At 37.9% G+C, this 18,134-nt stretch overlaps 1 protein-coding gene across 1 annotated transcript; it reads left to right on the forward strand.

The window, feature by feature from the left end:
- Positions 1 to 3,623: 3,623 nt before the first annotated feature.
- On the forward strand, positions 3,624 to 4,983 carry LOC107765847 (F-box protein SNE-like). The gene has a single exon (XM_016584551.2). It carries the CDS (start codon positions 4,276 to 4,278, stop codon positions 4,786 to 4,788), a length of 513 nt encoding a protein of 170 aa, XP_016440037.1. The 5' UTR covers positions 3,624 to 4,275; the 3' UTR covers positions 4,789 to 4,983.
- Positions 4,984 to 18,134: the final 13,151 nt, after the last annotated feature.

An 18,134-nucleotide genomic window follows, 5' to 3' on the forward strand; every position in this document is an offset into this window, starting at 1 on the left:
CTAAGCACGTTCGAGGACGAACGTATGTTTAAGTGGGGAAGAATGTAACGACCCGGCCGGTCGTTTTGAGAATTTGCACTTCACTCGGTAGTTTAGGGGCACGAGTAGTTGCGTATGATGTATTAGGACTTGTGTGCAAAATTTGGCTTCATTCCGAGTTGATTTGATATGTTTCGACGTGAGTTTTTGGAAGTCGAAAGTTCAAAAGTTCATTAAGTTTGATTTGATAAATTAGCTACGGACCTCCAAAATACAATCTGAACACGCTCCTAATCCCGAAATCACCAACGGAGCTAACGGAACCATCGAATTTCCATTCTGAGGCCGTCTTCATACTGTTCCGACTACAGTCAACTTTCCAACATTTAAGCTCTCATTTAGGGACTAAGTGTCCCAGGACTTTCCGAAACTCAATACCTAACATCCCGGCAAATCAAAATAGCAGGAATAAACTTAGGAAAAGCAGTTAATAGGGGATCGGGACATAAATTCTTATGATGACCGGCCGGGTCGTCACAATTGTCTATGTTGTGAATATTTTTGAAGAATGACATAAGTAAATAGAAGTGTAGGTGATTGCATATGTTACAGTTTAATTGTTGCTATCAACCACGGTCATTGGTAGAGTGTATATTAAAATAATGAATTGCTCCTCCACTGTTGATATGTATGTTGTTGGGGTGTAGTTTAGAGTTCCATTGCTCGAGGGCGAACAAGCGTTTAAGTATGGGATGTTGATATCCGGCTTAAAGTATGTATATTTATATGCATATTGTCTGCATTTTACTCATGTTTTGTAGATTTAGGATGTGTAATGTAATAATTTGTGCTAATTCATGAAATTTTTATGTGTAGGAGTCATCCAGAGGAAATGTGGGACGAAAGTATACGATTTGAAGAAAAAAGGAAACAAAAGGAAAAAAGTGAACAGTGTAGCGCCCAGGCTACGTAGCGCAAAGCGCTACCTGTGGCCCAGTTTCCAGATGAAAAAAATTTCCAACACCAGGGCTGGCGCCCAACGCTACCCTGGGCGCTGGGTAACAGGTTTCACTCCTATTTCATTCGGAACAAGGTTATTTCGACCCAAGACGCTCCTAACTTGTATAAAAGCAAGTCTAAACCTATTTTGGAGGGGAGACGCCACTTTGAGAGGAAAATACACGCACGAAATACTCGGGAGCACAGATTCTCCCTTTTTCTTCATATTTTCTTCCTTTAATCTCATAATTTATTAGTTCTAGAGTTTTGGGTGCTACATGAACGTTGTAGTTTGAAACTTGAATTGTTCTTATTATTTTATCATATTGGTTTATTTATTCAATCTTGCGCTTAATTATTTGATTGTTTGATCACCAATTGAATATAATCAACGAATCTAGAATTAAACTCCGGAGAGAGAATTCTAGATCGCATATAAGATTAAGTATAGCGAGATCTTGAACTTGAGTATGGGGAACAAATTTGCGGTTAGGATAGAAATATACCTAATCGCCTTGCTTGGTTACTATAGGAGAATTATTAATGCTTTCTTGTTAATCCTCGTTCCATAGGAATATAGGCGTTAGGTTAACTTGAATAGGCAAGTAGTACTTCGGGAGAATACTATGAGTAATATTAACCCTGTCAATCAATAAACTAGATAAATTAATTAGACAATTTAAGTTGAAGACTCAACGAGATTTTTAGCTAACTCATAGCTCTATAAATATCGGCTCCCATTGAATTCATCTCTAATATTGCCAACTTGATTTATATAATCTTTTAGTTTGTTACTCTAGATTAGTTTTAGTTAAATATTTATACATTAAAAAATTGCTTGAATAAATTAATTGTCTAGTTTAATTTAGTTGATAATTAATCACAAGTCCGTGTGTATACGATATCTTGACTTACAATCATATATTACTTGTCGACCACATATACTTATTTGTGCGTTTGGGAGCTTAACACATATGTATAGGAGCTTAACACTTATTTGTGCGTTTGTGACAGAGGAAGTATATTTTTGGGCGAGTAAATTTGATGCGTCTCATGACCAACGAAACTAATCTGCAAGATGTGCGTACGCTTAGACACAAGCAAAGCTGATAATTCCTCACTTGTCTGTTTGCCTACTTATTTTCACAACTAACAACATGATTTTTTTTAAGCACAGTGGCCTATAATTAAGAAGACATTGAGATGATTTCACCAGTTTTAGGTTATAGTAAGTAGTATATAAATATAAGTTTAGACATTATTTCTGACCATATTTGACTTGTTAGTATACAGCAGATATCTTACAATAACAAAAAGTACATACGAGAGACGTTGATGAAGTTGGTGAACAAAATATTGATATATTTTTGCCGTTTCCCTTTGTAAGTTTCCTATTATCGAATTGCTTTCATCGAGAATATAAGCTGTGCTTCTCATATATATAGGTTCAACAGACAATTCCAATACAATACAAAACAATCATCCATGACAAATCTCTTCAAATCACCAAAATAGTTGATGTGGTTGGGGTTTCATTTATATAGACTTCTTTTTTCTAAATCTATTAAGTAATAATTTAATTATATCCTTTCTGTCTTGTAGAAACTTGGATTTTCCTTCCTACACCAAAGTGACAATCATATAGGTACTCTCTGACCATGATCTTCGTGGAGTGCTTCAGCTATGATTGGACTTCAAAAATACGCATTTGTTTGTTTTAAAGAATTTTTCCTTCAAAACGAATCTTTTAGGAAATTTAATAGGAAAACATGCATATATATATATATATATATATATATATATATATATATATATATATATATATATATATATATATATATATATATATATGATCCAATATGTATGTGTGTGTGTGACTTTTTAATGGGGTGGAGAAGAATATATTGGTTTTGAAATAGAATAAGTGATACAATTTAGCTTAAAGTGAATAATATCACATTTTAGATGTGTCTTTTGATAGATTTAGCTAAAAAAAAACATGTTCAATATTTGTTTAATTGGTGGAATAAAAAAGAAGCATAGTTTTTCTTTAGACTGAAAATCAGCAGGAATATTTCCGAAACAAGTTGATTCTACCTCCGTCAAACTTGTTTAAGGCTATATTTAGCTTTTCTAAAAACAAGAATACTACTCCCCTCTCTTCATTTTTAATTTTTCCACTTTTGACTTTACATTTCCTTTAAAAAAAAAAAGTATATATTTTCTAATTTTATCCACAATAATAATACCATTAATTACCAAAGTCTTTGGAAATGATTTGCAGAATGAAAATAAATGGAGTATATGATTTAGTATATGAATAAGTGAAAATAAAAATATATATTTAGTATAGTGGGTAAGTAAAAAGAAATGGAGGGGTAGATAAAAATTATTGAAATTTTTTATTTTGTGTCATATACAACTGGCACTAGTTGTATGAGGCATCTTTTTTATCTCAAATTTTTGTGGACCCAGAAGTGTAAGATTGGGGTCTATAAATTTGTAAGACAAAAAAAAATCTCATACAACTAGTGTCAGTTACATGAGACATAAAATAAAACTTGTCAAAACTATTAAGTGATCCTTAATTTGTAGTCCATCGAAGACTTATTAATTTTAAGAGTTCGTGAAACGAAGATGGATATCGACATAGGTAGAAACGATAACTTGCAACATTTCATTCATCAATGTTGCATCCAAACCAAAAGCACTGACCTCGAAAAAGCATAACGTTCACATTTGACTTGTTGCTCTCTTACACACTTGGACCCAAAGCTTCCAAGAAGAGTCGGTCATTTAAACATTGAACTTTGCAAACTGCAAAAACGACAAACAATAATTTTCCCTCACCACTTCCCATAGCCCTATTCTATTCAAACGCTAGTCTTGGGTTCTTGGTTCTAGTTTCTTTGCCTCGAAACTTTTCCTTTTGGCCTCTTCTCTTCTTTCCTCGATACCTATCAGCCCTACTCCTTACCCTACACTGAGAAAACAAAACACTCATACTCCCAAGTCAAAACCCTTTAATTTCCTCACTGCAAATACCCACTAACCCACACTCTATTTTGTTGAAATATCATTGGATTAATTTTCTGAGTTTTGGGACTCCAGTATAAATATATCCCCGTATTTCATTTAATACTAGCTGATTTGAATCCATATTCTTTTGGGGTGTGGAACTTTGGTTGTTCCTTCATTCGAGCTAAGATAGATCCTAGCTATCAGAAACTAGTTAAAGAAACATCTTTCATTTATCTGAACCTAGACTGATCTTTATTCCTGTTTGTTAGAGAGAAAATGGTGCAACTGGAAGAGAAAGGCGAAAATGAACACAAGGGTACCAATTTTTTCATCAATGACAATATTGACGTGCTGATAGAGATATTGCAAAGGTTGGATGGTGGCACCTTAGGGGTTGCTGCATGTGTTTGTAGACTCTGGTGCTCCATCACTAGGAACGACTCTCTCTGGGAACACCTCTGCTTCCGCCACGTGTCGCGGCCTCCAGATGGTGTAAAGACAGTGGTGTTGGCTCTAGGAGGGTACCGGAGACTTTACATGGTGTGTGTTAGGCCAGTTTTGGACCGACTGAAGAAATGGAAAGTAGGAAAGGAGTCTGACTCGGAGGTTGTTAGAAGAGTTTGGACACGGCATGAAGTGGAACTTTCGTTATCGTTGTTTTGTGTGGATTATTATGAAAGGGTATTTTTGGGTGGTGGAAGCAGCGGAGGAAGACTCAGAGGTGGAGGTAGCGGTGGCGCTGCGGCAGCATCGTCGCTTATGTTCCTTTGCAACGCCGTGAACGTTTGAAAAGTTGAAATCATTTCGATCACTTTAAGTATGAGGTGGCGAAAAGAACGATGACACATTAGATAAAGCAGGGTCATCTTTTTATGTTTGCTAGTATTATTTTTTATTTTTGGTAATTGAAATTTCATGTATTTGTTCCTAATGGAGTATTATTAATTATTACTAGCAATAAATAACGAAAATCGGTTAATATTCTGATAGGTTACTTTTTGTTTATTTATACTGTCGTATGAGTATTTATTTACCCTTAAAATGAATAACAATTGAATTTATAGGTGATTTTTAAATATACGAAAATTAATTCAACACAAACAACCAAGAACGTTAGATAAATAAATTAAACACAATAAATAATTAAATCGGTCGTAACGTTATGGCCTAGCTTGAACTTGGATTGGGCAATGGTATTATGCCCTAGGTTGGGTCTTGGGTTCGAAGCAAATAAAGAACAAATAACAAAAGTAAGGCAAAGACCTTTCAGTAGCCAAAAAGCAGAGAATTAACTTTGCATTGCGTAAGCATGTAACCATGTGTCTTATCAAAGAAAAACTTCCCCTTTATATAGTAGAAGAATTTCATCCCTACTACAATTCTTAATTAAAAAGGTAAAAATCCTCCTCTCTCGTCATTTACTGATCTGATACCGACATCGGGCGAGATCTGCGCCGTGATATCTAGTGGAGTGTGGATATCCCGACCCTCTATTAGTGGTGTCCAATCCTTGCTGTATTTTTCGATGTCTCGGAGCTTGTTTCGGGTTCGGGAACTCCGTTCGGGCCTTAGTACGAGAAGTTTCCAACTTTGATTCCAATCCCCTGTAATTATGTCCTTGCTTCGTTTGACCCACCAAAAAATCGGGATGTTCATTAGCCTCAGTTTTACCCGTATACAGATAGTCCCCTCATTTTCCAGAGAGTAGGTTTGCCGAAACAATGGAAAATGGTAGATGAACCACAGTTCCTACCTTCGCACGTTACAACCTAGATGACGGATAAGCCATAATGTCTCATCAGCCGTGTTGTTCTAACTTCGGACACGTGTCGATCCTTGGCTGGTTGCCTTCGAATGAGAGACGTCGCCTATTTCTCCCTATAAAAGCTTCGCCCCTTTCATATCTTTCACTTTCTGATCCTATCTCTGACCTTCAATCTTTACAAAGGCTTTCAGCTTTCTCAGATCTTCATACCTCGCTTCTTGAATCTTCACATCTCCATCTTTAACCTCCAAACCTTCATATATTTTCTTGGATTTTCAACCTAGAACTTCATTTCTTCACTTCTAATCTTCAAATCATCATACGCCTTTTTCAAATCCCTATACATTTCCTAGATTGCGATGACTAAAACTTCCAAATCGGTTCCTCAACAGACTGCCCTTTCATTTTCCCACCCGTCCAAATATGTAGAGGTGGCTGCTCCTGAGGTGGATGCCCCCGAGGCAGCTTCTCCCAAGACGTCCACCAAGCCCCCATGAAAAGTTTTATACCCGGGGTGTTGGACTAAGTACATTTGAAGTTTTAAAGACTGACAAAAGAACTCATACATGGACCAGGTCCATCTTGTGAAGCACAATCATGATCAACCCAAATATGTGAGATGCACGTGAAGGAGATAAATCTAACTTATCAGAAGTAATATCTCCTGATCTGATCGAAAAGGTTGTATATTGGATAAGGATAGAAAGACTCCTTACGCAAAGAGAACATAATTTAGGAAGAAGATAGTGTTAGAGTATGAGATCAACTAGAACTCTTCTATGATAGAAGAGTAGCATCTGAATCCCAGTCAATCTCTAATTACTAACCCATTAAATATCAGTGTTGTTCTCTTTTACAGGTAATGCACATAAGAAGAAGTTAAACTTAAATTGAGAGCAAAAGAGCAATGCAATTTTGCAAGCAATTTATGTGCGATACAAGCTAGCAATCCTGAAGCTACTTGAACAAGATAGAAGAACCGGTTCCAATTATCTATTTTTTATTCTAGTTCAATTGTAGTAGGTGATTTTACATTGTACCTTTCAGCTTTTATAGAAGCAATTGTATTAGGTACCTAGAGTGTTCAAGTTAGAGTTAACTTGATGTTGTCGCAACAGTTGAAGCTATGTGCCACAACGGGATTAGAGTTAATCCTAGGTTTACAAAAGAGTTTTTGTATATACAGTTTTTGGCTCAGTGATTTTAGTGGTAGTTTGGAAAAATCCCACTGAGCAGTAGGTCGTGGTTTTTTCACCTTTTGAGCTAGGTGTTTTCCGCGTAAAAATCATTGTGTTCTTTATTTTCTTTACTTATTATTCTGCAAAAAGTAGTAGTTGGAACACATAGAAGAACCAGGTCCTTCGATAATCAAGTTAAGCGAAAATTGGGTACCATACAAATCACCACCCCTCTTGTGTGGTATTGACATATAAACATCAATTGGTATCAGAGCGGGCTATCCTTGAAGAGGTTAACACCTTAGGAAAAGATCAAGATGAGTGCACCACCTAGAAACTGGGAAGGGCAATCCACTGCCAGGCCTTCACTCTTTAATGGTCAGTACTATTCTAATTGGTAGAAGAACAGGATGAGAGATCATATCATAGGAGAAGACTATGAACTCTGGGACATAGTCACTGATGGTCCCCTGGCTACTACAAAGAAGAATGCTGAAGGAGTAGACGTGCCAAAGATAAGAGCTAACTACACTGCTGAAGACTTAAAGAAATGGGAAAAGAATGCCAAGACTAAGAAATGGCTTGTGTGTGGACTGGGTCCAGACGAGTACAACCGGATTCAAAGTTGTACCACTGCTAAGGATATATGTGACACTTTACAAGTGGCTCATGAAGGAACTCCTCAAGTAAAGAGATCAAGAGGAACACTACTATATTCTCAATATGAGAATTTCACTATGAAGGAAGGAGAAACTATCCAGGAGATGTACACAAGGTTCACAACACTAACAAATGAACTTAAATCTTTTGGGAGAATTATCCTTGAAGACGACAAGGTTGAGAAAATCTTGACAATGGTCTTACTAGTAACTTGGGAAAGCAAAATCACTGCTATTCAGGAATCAAAGAACATTGCTACTCTCAAGTTGGATGAACTGATTGGAAATCTCACTGCCTATGAAATGAGAAGGCAAACCATGAAAATGGATGCACCCAAGAAGGAAAGGAGTCTGGCTCTCAGAATAGCTGAAGGTGTAGATCTGGAGGATGATGAAATGGCCATGATTACAAGGGATTTCAAAAAGTACCTAATGAGAGGAAAGGGTTCTTTAAGAGGTAAAACCTTCAACAAACCAAGGGCTCCTGAGAAACAGACCAATGAGGGTTGCTACAAATGTGGCAAGACTGATCATATGATCAAGAACTGCCCTCAGTGGAAAATTGAATGGAAGAAGGAAAGGGCTGAACGAAGAAACAAGTTCAACCCATAAGGAACAAAGGATCAACAAAGACTATGGTTGTTGCTTGGGGAGAAACATCAAATGAGGATTCAAAAGATGAAGCTGGAGATGAACAAGCACTTATGGCCATCGGAGAATTAGATGATGAACAAGAGGTAAGTGTGATTCATCTCAAAGACAAGATTAAAATACTGTATAAAGAAAGATTATCTAAACTATTGCTAGACTTCATCAATGAGTCTGAGATAATTAACAATGAGAAGGAACAACTGTCTAGGGAGTGTGTGATCTTAACATCCAAGTGGAAAAATCTAGAATTCAGGGCTAATGAGAGTGACAGTAAAAATGCTAAGTTGAAGAACCAGGTTCTTGAACTCGACACTAGTGTCTTAGAACTTAGGTAAGAAAATTTAAAACTGAAATTAGGAACATGTAAGAAGAAAGCTGATCACACACATCTCACCTTAGAAGAAACCTAGGAAAAATGAAGGATGAGTTGTACAAAAAGGATGAGCAGATAAGAGTCTTAAAAAAAGACCTAGGGAAGGTAAAGCATGAACTAGACAGAACTTGCAAATGGAATAAGGCTTCTAATGCACTATCCTGGCTACAAGAACATCACAGTAGCAACAAGAGAGGACTTGGCTCTAGGACCCAAGAACCTAAGTGGGACCCCAAAAGCAAGTATATCACTCTTTCTGAAAACAAAATCTGCACACACTGTGGCAAGACTGGTCATTACAAAAATGAATGTAATGCAAAAGATAAGGCCAGTCAAAAGAACAAAACCTTTGTTCAAGAGAAAAATAGGTTGCTTGGGTGGGCCTAAAGGAATTTAATTTACCCTTTTGCCTATAGAAAGAGACCCAAACTAGTTTGGGTTCCTAAGACTAACCCCTGATTTCTTTTTGCAAGTCTAAGTGAAGGGAAGTAGCTAAATATGGTACATGGATAGTGGCTGCTCAAAACATATGACTGGAAGCAAGAACTAGTTCCTTTCACTTGAGGACTTAAAAGGAGGTAATGTCTCCTTTGGAAATGGGAAGAAAGGTGAGATTATTGGGGTTGGAAAGATAGATAAGACAGACTCACATTCCATTGAGAATGTCTACTTGATAGATGGCTTGAAATATAGCCTAATTAGTGTATCACAACTATGTGACAGAGATAACCTTGTAGCATTTACGTCTACCAACTGCTTTGTGATCAATCTTACCACTGACAAGATTGTTTTGGAGGTAAAAAGAGTTAACAATAGTTACATTGTAGATTTGTCCACTCTTTCAGAAAATGAACTCACTTGCCTAAGTGTGTTGGACAATGATCCCCTCATGTGGCACAAAAGACTTGGTCATGTAAGTCTGAATCAACTCAACAAATTCGTCTCCAAGGACTTGGTGATAGGGTTACCTAAAATCAAGTTCAAGGAAGACAAAGTTTGTAAGGCTTGTGTAAGGGGGAAGTAGGTAAGATCATCCATTAAAAGCAAGAAAATGGTAAGCACAACCAGGACGATGGAATTGGTTCATATGGATCTTTGTAGTCCAATGAGAACTTTGAGCAGAGGTGGTAAGAAATATGTGATGGTACTTGATGATGATTACTCTAGGTTTACCTGGATACTGTTTTTAACATCTAAGGATGAAGCATTTGACATGTTTACTACTTTTGTTAGAAAAACTCAGAAACAACTAGGTAATCAACTTGTATCAATCAGGTCTGATCATGGAACTGAATTTGAAAATGCTAAGTTTGCTGAATTTTGTGATGAGCATGGTATAAATCATAATTTTTTTGCCCCTAGGACTCCTCAACGAAATGGAGTAGTTGAAAGAAAGAATAGGACTCTTGAAGATATTGCTAAGACTATGCTCCTTTCTAGTAAACTGCCCCATAGCTTCTGGGCAGAGGATGTAAATATTGCATGTTACATCATTAATATATGCATCACTAGACCTGTTGTAGAGAAGACTCCTTATGAGTTAGTTAAAGGGAGAAAACCAAATATATCCCATCTTAGGGCATTTGGATGCAAGTGCTTTGTGCACAATAATGGAAAGGACTCCCTAGGTAAGTTTGATCCCAGAAGTGATAAGGGAGTATTCTTGGGATATTCTTCACATAGAATAACTTATAAAGTGTTCCATAAAAGAACTTTGTGTGTAGAAGAAAGTGTACATGTAGTTTTTGATGAAACTAACATTCTTTATGAGAGACATGAACATGAAGATTAAGCTATTGGGCTGGTAAAAGACTTGAGTGAAGTCTCAGCTCAAGCTAAAGTTGCCCCAAAATAAGGACCATGTGATGGAACAGGTTCTTCCATCTAGGGAAACTTGACATGGGGAACTGAATAAAGAGAAACTAAAACCAATCCCCTAAAGGAACCTGTTCATGACCTAGTTCCTCAGCAACAGAACATGAGAGAAGCGTCAAGCAGAAATCAGTTGGTTGTGAAACCTCACAAGTATCAAAGTTCTCATCCCATTGAGAACATAATCACTGATCCAACCTCTGGAGTTAGAACTACATCACAATTAAAGAATCTGTGTGCTTTTGATGCTTTCCAATCTCTTATTGAACCTAAAAATATTGTTGAGGCTTTGCAAGATGCAGATTGGGTAAATGCAATGCAAAATGAACTCAATCAGTTTGAGAGAAGTCAAGTTTGGCATCTAATTTCAAGACCCAAGGACAGATCAGTAATTGACAATAAATGTGTCTTCAGAAACAAGCTTGATGAAGATGGAACAGTTACAAGAAACAAGGCAAGACTGGTGGTCCAAGGTTATAGCCAAGATGAGGGTATAGAATATGATGAGACCTTTACTCCAGTTGCAAGACTAGAGGCAGTAAGACTCATCATAGCCTTTACAGCACACATGGAATTCACTCTTCATCAGATAGATGTCAAAAGTGCTTTTATGAATGGCTACATAAAAGAAGAAGTGTTTGTTAAACAACCTCCAGGGTTTGAGAGCAAGGAGTGTCCAGAACATGTGTACAAATTAGACAAGGATCTTTATGGACTCAAGTAGGCTCTTAGAGCATGGTATGAACGATTGTCCAAATTCCTGCTTGAACATGGCTACAAAAGAGGTAAAATTGACAGTACTTTATTCCTGAGGGAAAAAGGTAAGGATCTTCTTGTAGTACAAATATATGTTGATGACATAATTTTGGGGAAACCACTGACAAACTAAGTAAGGATTTTGCAAAATTAATAGGGAGTGAGTTTGAAATGAGTACGATGGGTGAGCTTATCTTTTTCTTAGGCTTACAGATCAAAGAAAACCCAAATGGAACCATGATCCATCAGCAGAAATATGCAAAAGATTTGATTAAAAAGTTTAAAATGGATGAATCAAAGGAAATAGATACTCCCATTGCAATAGCTACTAAATTAAACATAGATGAACCTGGTTAATCTGTTGATCAGAAGTTGTATAGGGGTATGATTGGTTCACTTTTGTATCTTATACCAACAGACCTGACATAGTTTTCAGTGTAGGGCTTTGTGCTCGTTTTCAGGCAAATCCAAAGGAATCTCACTTGACTGCTGTCAAGAGGATACTGAGATATTTGAAAAGCACTACTGATCTGTGTATTTGATAACTTAAAGGTAGTAATTTCAATCTAGTAGGGTATGTTGATGCTGACTCTGCAAGTTTCCTTGTGGATAGGAAGAGCACCTCAGGTATGAATCATTTTCTTGGTTCATGTATTGTGTCATGGGCCACTAAAAGAAGAATTCATTGGCCTTATCCACTACTGAGGCTAAATATGTTGCTGCTGTCTCTTGTTGTGTTCAACTACTGTGGATCAAACAACAGCTGATAGATTTTGGCATTGAGGTTGGTTGTATTCCTATCTTCTGTTATAACACTAGTTCTATAAGTATGACAAAGAACATTGTTCATCATAAAAGGACTAAGCACATAGATTTTAGACATCACTTCTTAAGAGATAACTATGAGAAATGATTGATCACCATAGAATTCTATGCTACTGATAAAAAAATTACTGACATCTTTACTAAAGCACTGAGTAGAGAAAACTTTTAAATGAACAGGTTGGAATTAGGGATGATTAAGATCACCTAATAGGACCAGCTCAGAATGCACAATGAAAAAAATGAAAAAAAAAATTTTGACTAGGAAATTTGAACTTGTGTAAATATCTAGATTAATTTTTACTCAGCTTCATACTGTAATTAGTATACTCCAGTGACATGTGTTAATATGACTCACTGATCTCTTACAAAATTTTCTCTATTGTGGTAAATTGAGGCATGGTCAAGAGAATTCTAAATGAAGAACTTGGTTCATCAGTATTGGTTCATCTGAATGCTAAGGTATGTTTTCTATACTCTGCACAATTAGAAATATAAATATTTAAATCATGAGTAGAAGTCCTACAATTATACAACTCCTTAGAAAATTCTATCTGTTTGTTTTTGAATGAGCAATTGAAGGCAAGTCAGGTTCAAGACACTAATTCTAACTCTGATTTTGAGTCGTACAAATCTGCTAGTGAGGGGGAAGGACCTGGGTCTTCTGACTCTGAGAAGGCTCAAGAATCCCCTTCTAAGGTAAGTTCTTCTTTAATTGAGAATTTAGGAAATAGGTTTGTTTTGGTTGGGCCTATCAGGGATATGGAATTACATAAATTAAGAAGGGGTGGAGGTAAAAAGAAATCTGAAATAAAAAAAGAGAGAGGGTGGATGTGGTGACGAGACGGGAAAAGGGAAAGTAGTGGTTGATCATTCACCCACTGTTGATTTGTCTGTACCTGCTATTTGTGGGGTTGTACCAGAAAATGTTGAGGAAAGTGCCAAAAAGTCAGGGGGAAGCGGTTCTGGTGAAGCTACTGAAGGGTTAGTTCATTTAAGTGCACAGGGAGATGAACCTAGTTCATCAACTGAAGAGACCTTAGCAGACCTTTTGAAAAAGGTAGGGGCAAGTTACGATCCTAAGAAAAGGAGAACACCCACACCAAAAGCCCCTAGTGCCCCTAAACCCTCCAAGAAAAGAAAGTCTTCCTCCCCAACAACTACTGAAACTTCCTTGCCAAAGGGAAGAGCCACAAGAAGCAGGGTGAAACGGAGTGAGAGTGATCCACCAAAGGCTCTAGATGAAAGTAAGAAGAAAAAGGATTGCTAAAGGAAATGGTAAGGTTGCAGAGTCCTCAGAAGCTGTTGATATTGAGAAGGTGGAACATGTCCATAAGGAGAAAGTTACAACAGTGGAGGTTCAGAGCCCCAAAGCCCAAAAATCCCAAGACTTCTTCCAAGAAGTCTTCTTCTATGTCTGAGGCGGATGAACCTTTATTGGCCAAGAGGACAAGGTCAGTAGTGAAAAGTAAACAAGTTAGAGTTTCTAAAGATGAGGAATGGAGTGGTGAAGAAGAAAATGAGACTAATGGTGAACAAGACAAGCTTTCCATGTTTAGCAAAAGAAATTTTTTGAAGGGAAGATTGCTGAAAGATTTGGTGGAACCAGGGATGGTTTGTTTGGTTGACACACTGGCTACTCGGGGATGGAAGGACATGGTCCTTCAGATGGATGGGAGATTGGCCAGAAATGAAATCATTGAATTCATGGCAAATGCTGAAGTCAAAGATGGTAGAGTTACAAGCAAAGTCAAAGGAGATCAACTGATATTTGATGTAGAGAAACTGGGAGAGATTCTAGACATCCCTACTGAGGGATAGATTATTACACCAGACAGAGATGGCCAAGTCTGGATTCCCTTCCATATGCCCTTACAATCACCAGGAGATTTTGTGATGAAGACGTGAATGAGGCCAAGTTTTTGTACAAGAGTGAAATGAATCCAAACCACAAAGTCATTTTTGATTTTGTCAACAAGTGCCTACTGCCGAGGCAGGAGAAAAGGCATATTGCAAATTATACGGACTTAGCTCTCATGGAGTGCCTTGAAAGTTGAAGGCAAATCAATTGGCCTGCATTCATCATCAAGCTACTGGATAGGGTTATCAATGGCTCCAAGGCTCATGCTACCCCCTATGACTTCATTCTGACTACAGTTCTGGATAGGTACAATGTGCCTCTGAAGAAATGGGAAATGGCTACAAGCAAGGATTACTTTGGTATTAATACTCTGCTCGCTTGTGACTACTTAGTTGATGCCATCCCAAATGAACCTGGTTCATCCAAGAAGACTCCTATCAATAGTAAAGTCAGGGCTCTTGTTCAGGAAAGTGAAGCCAAACATGCTGAGATAGCTAGGCTAAAGGCTAGTGTGGAAGAGGTGGAATCTGAGAGGGATGCTCTCAGAACTGAGCTCACCAAGAAAAAGGAGAAGAATGATGGAATTCTTCAAAATATGCTAAATCTTATCCAAGCCCAAAACCAACCCTCTAGCTCTCCCAAGCCTTAGGAATTCTAGCCTTTATTTCCTGAACATGTCTAGTACCTTCAGTGACCCGGATTAGGGATTTTTCTTTCTTTTTGCTCATGTTTTGAATATTTTTGCTTTCTGGTTGTGGATTGTGGTAGCAACATATCCTCTATCAATGATATCTACTATTTTTTCTCTTGTTAAATGTTAATATTTCCTTGATAGTTTAAATATATTTGCTCAATTACTAATGATTAATCCATGATTGCACTTGCAGTTGCCCCAGTGGCCATGAGTACTTACTAAAATCTGGGACTCACAATTTGTATGCAACTTTTCGATGATGCCAAAAGGGGGAAGAAATATTGTGCTTTACATATTCTGAATAAGTGATATTTATAACCTAATTAACCTAGTCCTTAATGATAAGTGAATTTTCTAAACTTTGTATTGGTGTTTAAGCTGAGTTCTTAAAGGATCCAAGTAAGTAAAAAGCACAAAGTTTGTCATCATCAAAAAGAGGGAATGTTTTGGCCGAAGTACAAGTGATGTTTTGAAGACAGATAAAAGAACTCAGACATGGACCAAGTCCATCTTGTGAAGCACAGTCATGATCAACCCAAACATGTGAGATGCACGTGAAGGAGATAAATCTAATTTATCAGAAGTATTATCTCCTAATCTAATCGAAAAGTTTGCATATTAGATAAGGAGAGAAAGACTCCTTATACGAAGAGAACACATTTTAGGAAGAAGATAGCGTTAGAGTATGGGATCAACTAGAACTCTTCTACGATAGAAGAGTATCATCTGAATCCCAGTCAATCTCTAATTACTAACCCATTAAATCTTAGTGTTGTTCTCTTTTACATGTAATGCACATAAGTAGAAGTTAAACTTAAATTGAGAGCAAAAGAGCAAGACGATTTTGCAAGAAATTTATGTATGATTCAAGCGTGCAATCCTGAAGCTACTTGAACAAGATAGAAGAACCAGTTCCAAGTGTCTATCTTTTATTCTAGTTCAATTGTAGTAGGTGATTTTACATTGTACCTTTCAGCTTTTATAGAAGCAATTGTATTAGGTACCTAGAGTGTTCAAGTTAGAGTTAACTTGAAGTTGTCGTAATAGTTGAGGCTGTATGCCACAACGGGATTAGAGTTAATCCTAGGTTTATAAAAGAGTTTTTGTAAATACAGCTTTTGGCTCAGTGATTTTAGTGGAAGTTTGGGAAAATCCTACTGAATAGTAGGTCGTGGTTTTTTCACCTTTTGAGCCAGGTGTTTTCCACGTAAAAATATTTGTGTTCTTTATTTTCTTTACTTATTATTATGAAAACAGTAGTAGTAGGAACACATAAAAGAACCAAGTCCTTCGATAATCAAGTTAAGCAAAAATGGGGTACCACACAAATCACCCCCCTCTTGTGTGGTATTGACGTATAAAACATCACGGGGGTTTTGAATTGCAGATGTCTTCAAAGTCAAGATGGCATCCTCTAAACAGGACCGAGGTGAAGGAGCACGGAGATACATATGCTCCATTACTGAAGATACCCTTCCCATAGTCCAAGAGGACTGTAATTGGGAAGTCAGAGATGTGGTTGTTTTTGGGCCTGAGGACGATATTACTACTCATGTAGAGGGATATTTAAGCGTTTACACTTACCCTTTCATGATGAGCCCAGTAGACCTAGTAGTTTTTGCCTTTTGCAAGAGATACGAGGTGTGCGGGCAAATCCACCCGTCTCTTTGGAGGATTGTGATCCTCCTATATTATTTTGTGAACAATACCAAATCTCATCGGTTCAACCTCGACCAACTACTCTGTCTATATAGTCCCTAGATTTTTTGACGGGGACAAATCAAGCTCACTTATCGGTCCAGCAAGGCTCCCTTTTCAAGTATCGGCGAGGATCAAGATCGAGACTGGTTTGGGTGAAAACTGAAGATTTGAGCCCTCCTAAATTCTTGCCATTTCCCGAGAAGTGGAATGCATCTCGTAATTATAGCCTTTCCTTAAGTGTCAAGTTTCCTTTATTTCCTTTATCATCATCAATATTTGTGGTCGTGCATCTATTGCTCGGGTTCCTAATGTTGTCCCCCGACTCAAGGAGTGGATCGAAGAGCAAGAAGATGTCATACTTCGAGTGCGCATGGCACAAACTTTCGAATGGAAGACGGGAGTACCGTTCTCATGGTAAGGTTCTCTTTTGAATAGTTTATAATATGCCCAAAAATTACACAATGCCGACCTTTTCTTTTTCCTTCGCAGGCTAACCTAAGACCACCAAACTTAGGCCACTGGAAAGGGATGAGGAAGTGACCTTATATATTGATTCCTCTGTTACAGGAAAACCTGGGTTTGCCACAAAGGAGCGTAAGAAGAAAAATAGAAAGTCATTGGGTTCCCTGAACCTAGAAAAGAATACAAATTTTGGGGTATCGACCCTGACTTCCTTTATCGACTCAGGGATGAGTCCGAAGAAGATGATATCTTTATTGCCCATGGATCGACCCCTGCCATGGAACATGAGACGACCGAGGAGAGGGGCCATGAGGTTGACCCTCTTCCAGTTCGAGAGGCTGAAGTGGAGATGGAAGATGCGACCTCTCAATATACTGCTTCTATCTTGAAGGAGATGACTGGTGTGATTGATATCATTGAGACTCCCTCCTACACCGAGTCTATGCTCAAACAGGCCCAAGTGGGCAAAGAAAAATCAAGTGAAGGAGCACAAAGTGCAGAAGACCCTCTCTAGTCCTTCTTCGATGACATGGATATGTCTATATTGGAAGATTTTATTGGGTTGGTTCACCTAGAGATACCAAAGAAGGACGTGCCTTTGGGAGTTGACAGAACGGGCACGAGCCCAAGATTTGTGAAGTAGTTCCCTGCAACGAGTGTGGACCCCGAGCACAAGAGAATGATTGTTCTCACAATCCTAGAGAATGCCCGGGTCCTATCTGCTCCGGTAAGAATAGTTAGATATCTCTGATGCCTGGTAACCGAGGAGGACCAGACAAAGATGAATGAGGTGGGCACATTGAGTCTCTTCAACGAGGCATAAAAGGCATTGAACCAGGTAAGCTTCTAACACCTTCAAACTTCCCTTATGAATCAAGTTTTCCTTTGATCTTTATTACTTAGTTCCTTTTCTTCAAGCTTCAGTGCTTCACAAAAAGAACCTCCTCCGGTACCACTTGAAAACCATCAAGCTCGAGTTCGAGCTCAAGGAGAAGGTCTGTAAGACGGACATATATAGGCTTCTGATCAAGCAACTGAACAAGGTGTCACGCCCCAACCTCGGGAGGCGCAACCGGCTCTCAATCGAGTGAACTCAACTGAGCAAGCCTTATCAAACACTTCCTACCCAACTCAATATGAATAAGGAAACCATGCTTTCATTTATTTAGACGAGGAAAGATAGTACATTCAACGTTGTTAGTTCATTTTATATCACAACGTTAAGCCGTATTTAAGTTCCAAGATTCCATACAATTACACTTTAGAGAAGCGAAAGTTAGAATTACAAAATAGTTTGTAGACCCATCCAACACCCGTACATAACCCACACATATGTCTATG

Source organism: Nicotiana tabacum, chromosome 11 (assembly GCF_000715075.1).
Source record: "Nicotiana tabacum cultivar K326 chromosome 11, ASM71507v2, whole genome shotgun sequence".
Taxonomy (NCBI): domain Eukaryota; kingdom Viridiplantae; phylum Streptophyta; class Magnoliopsida; order Solanales; family Solanaceae; genus Nicotiana; species Nicotiana tabacum.

Coding starts and splice junctions, on each gene's coding strand:
- LOC107765847 (XM_016584551.2), top strand. CDS start 4,276: ATGGTGCAACTGGAAGAGAAAGGCGAAAATGAACACAAGGGTACCAAT.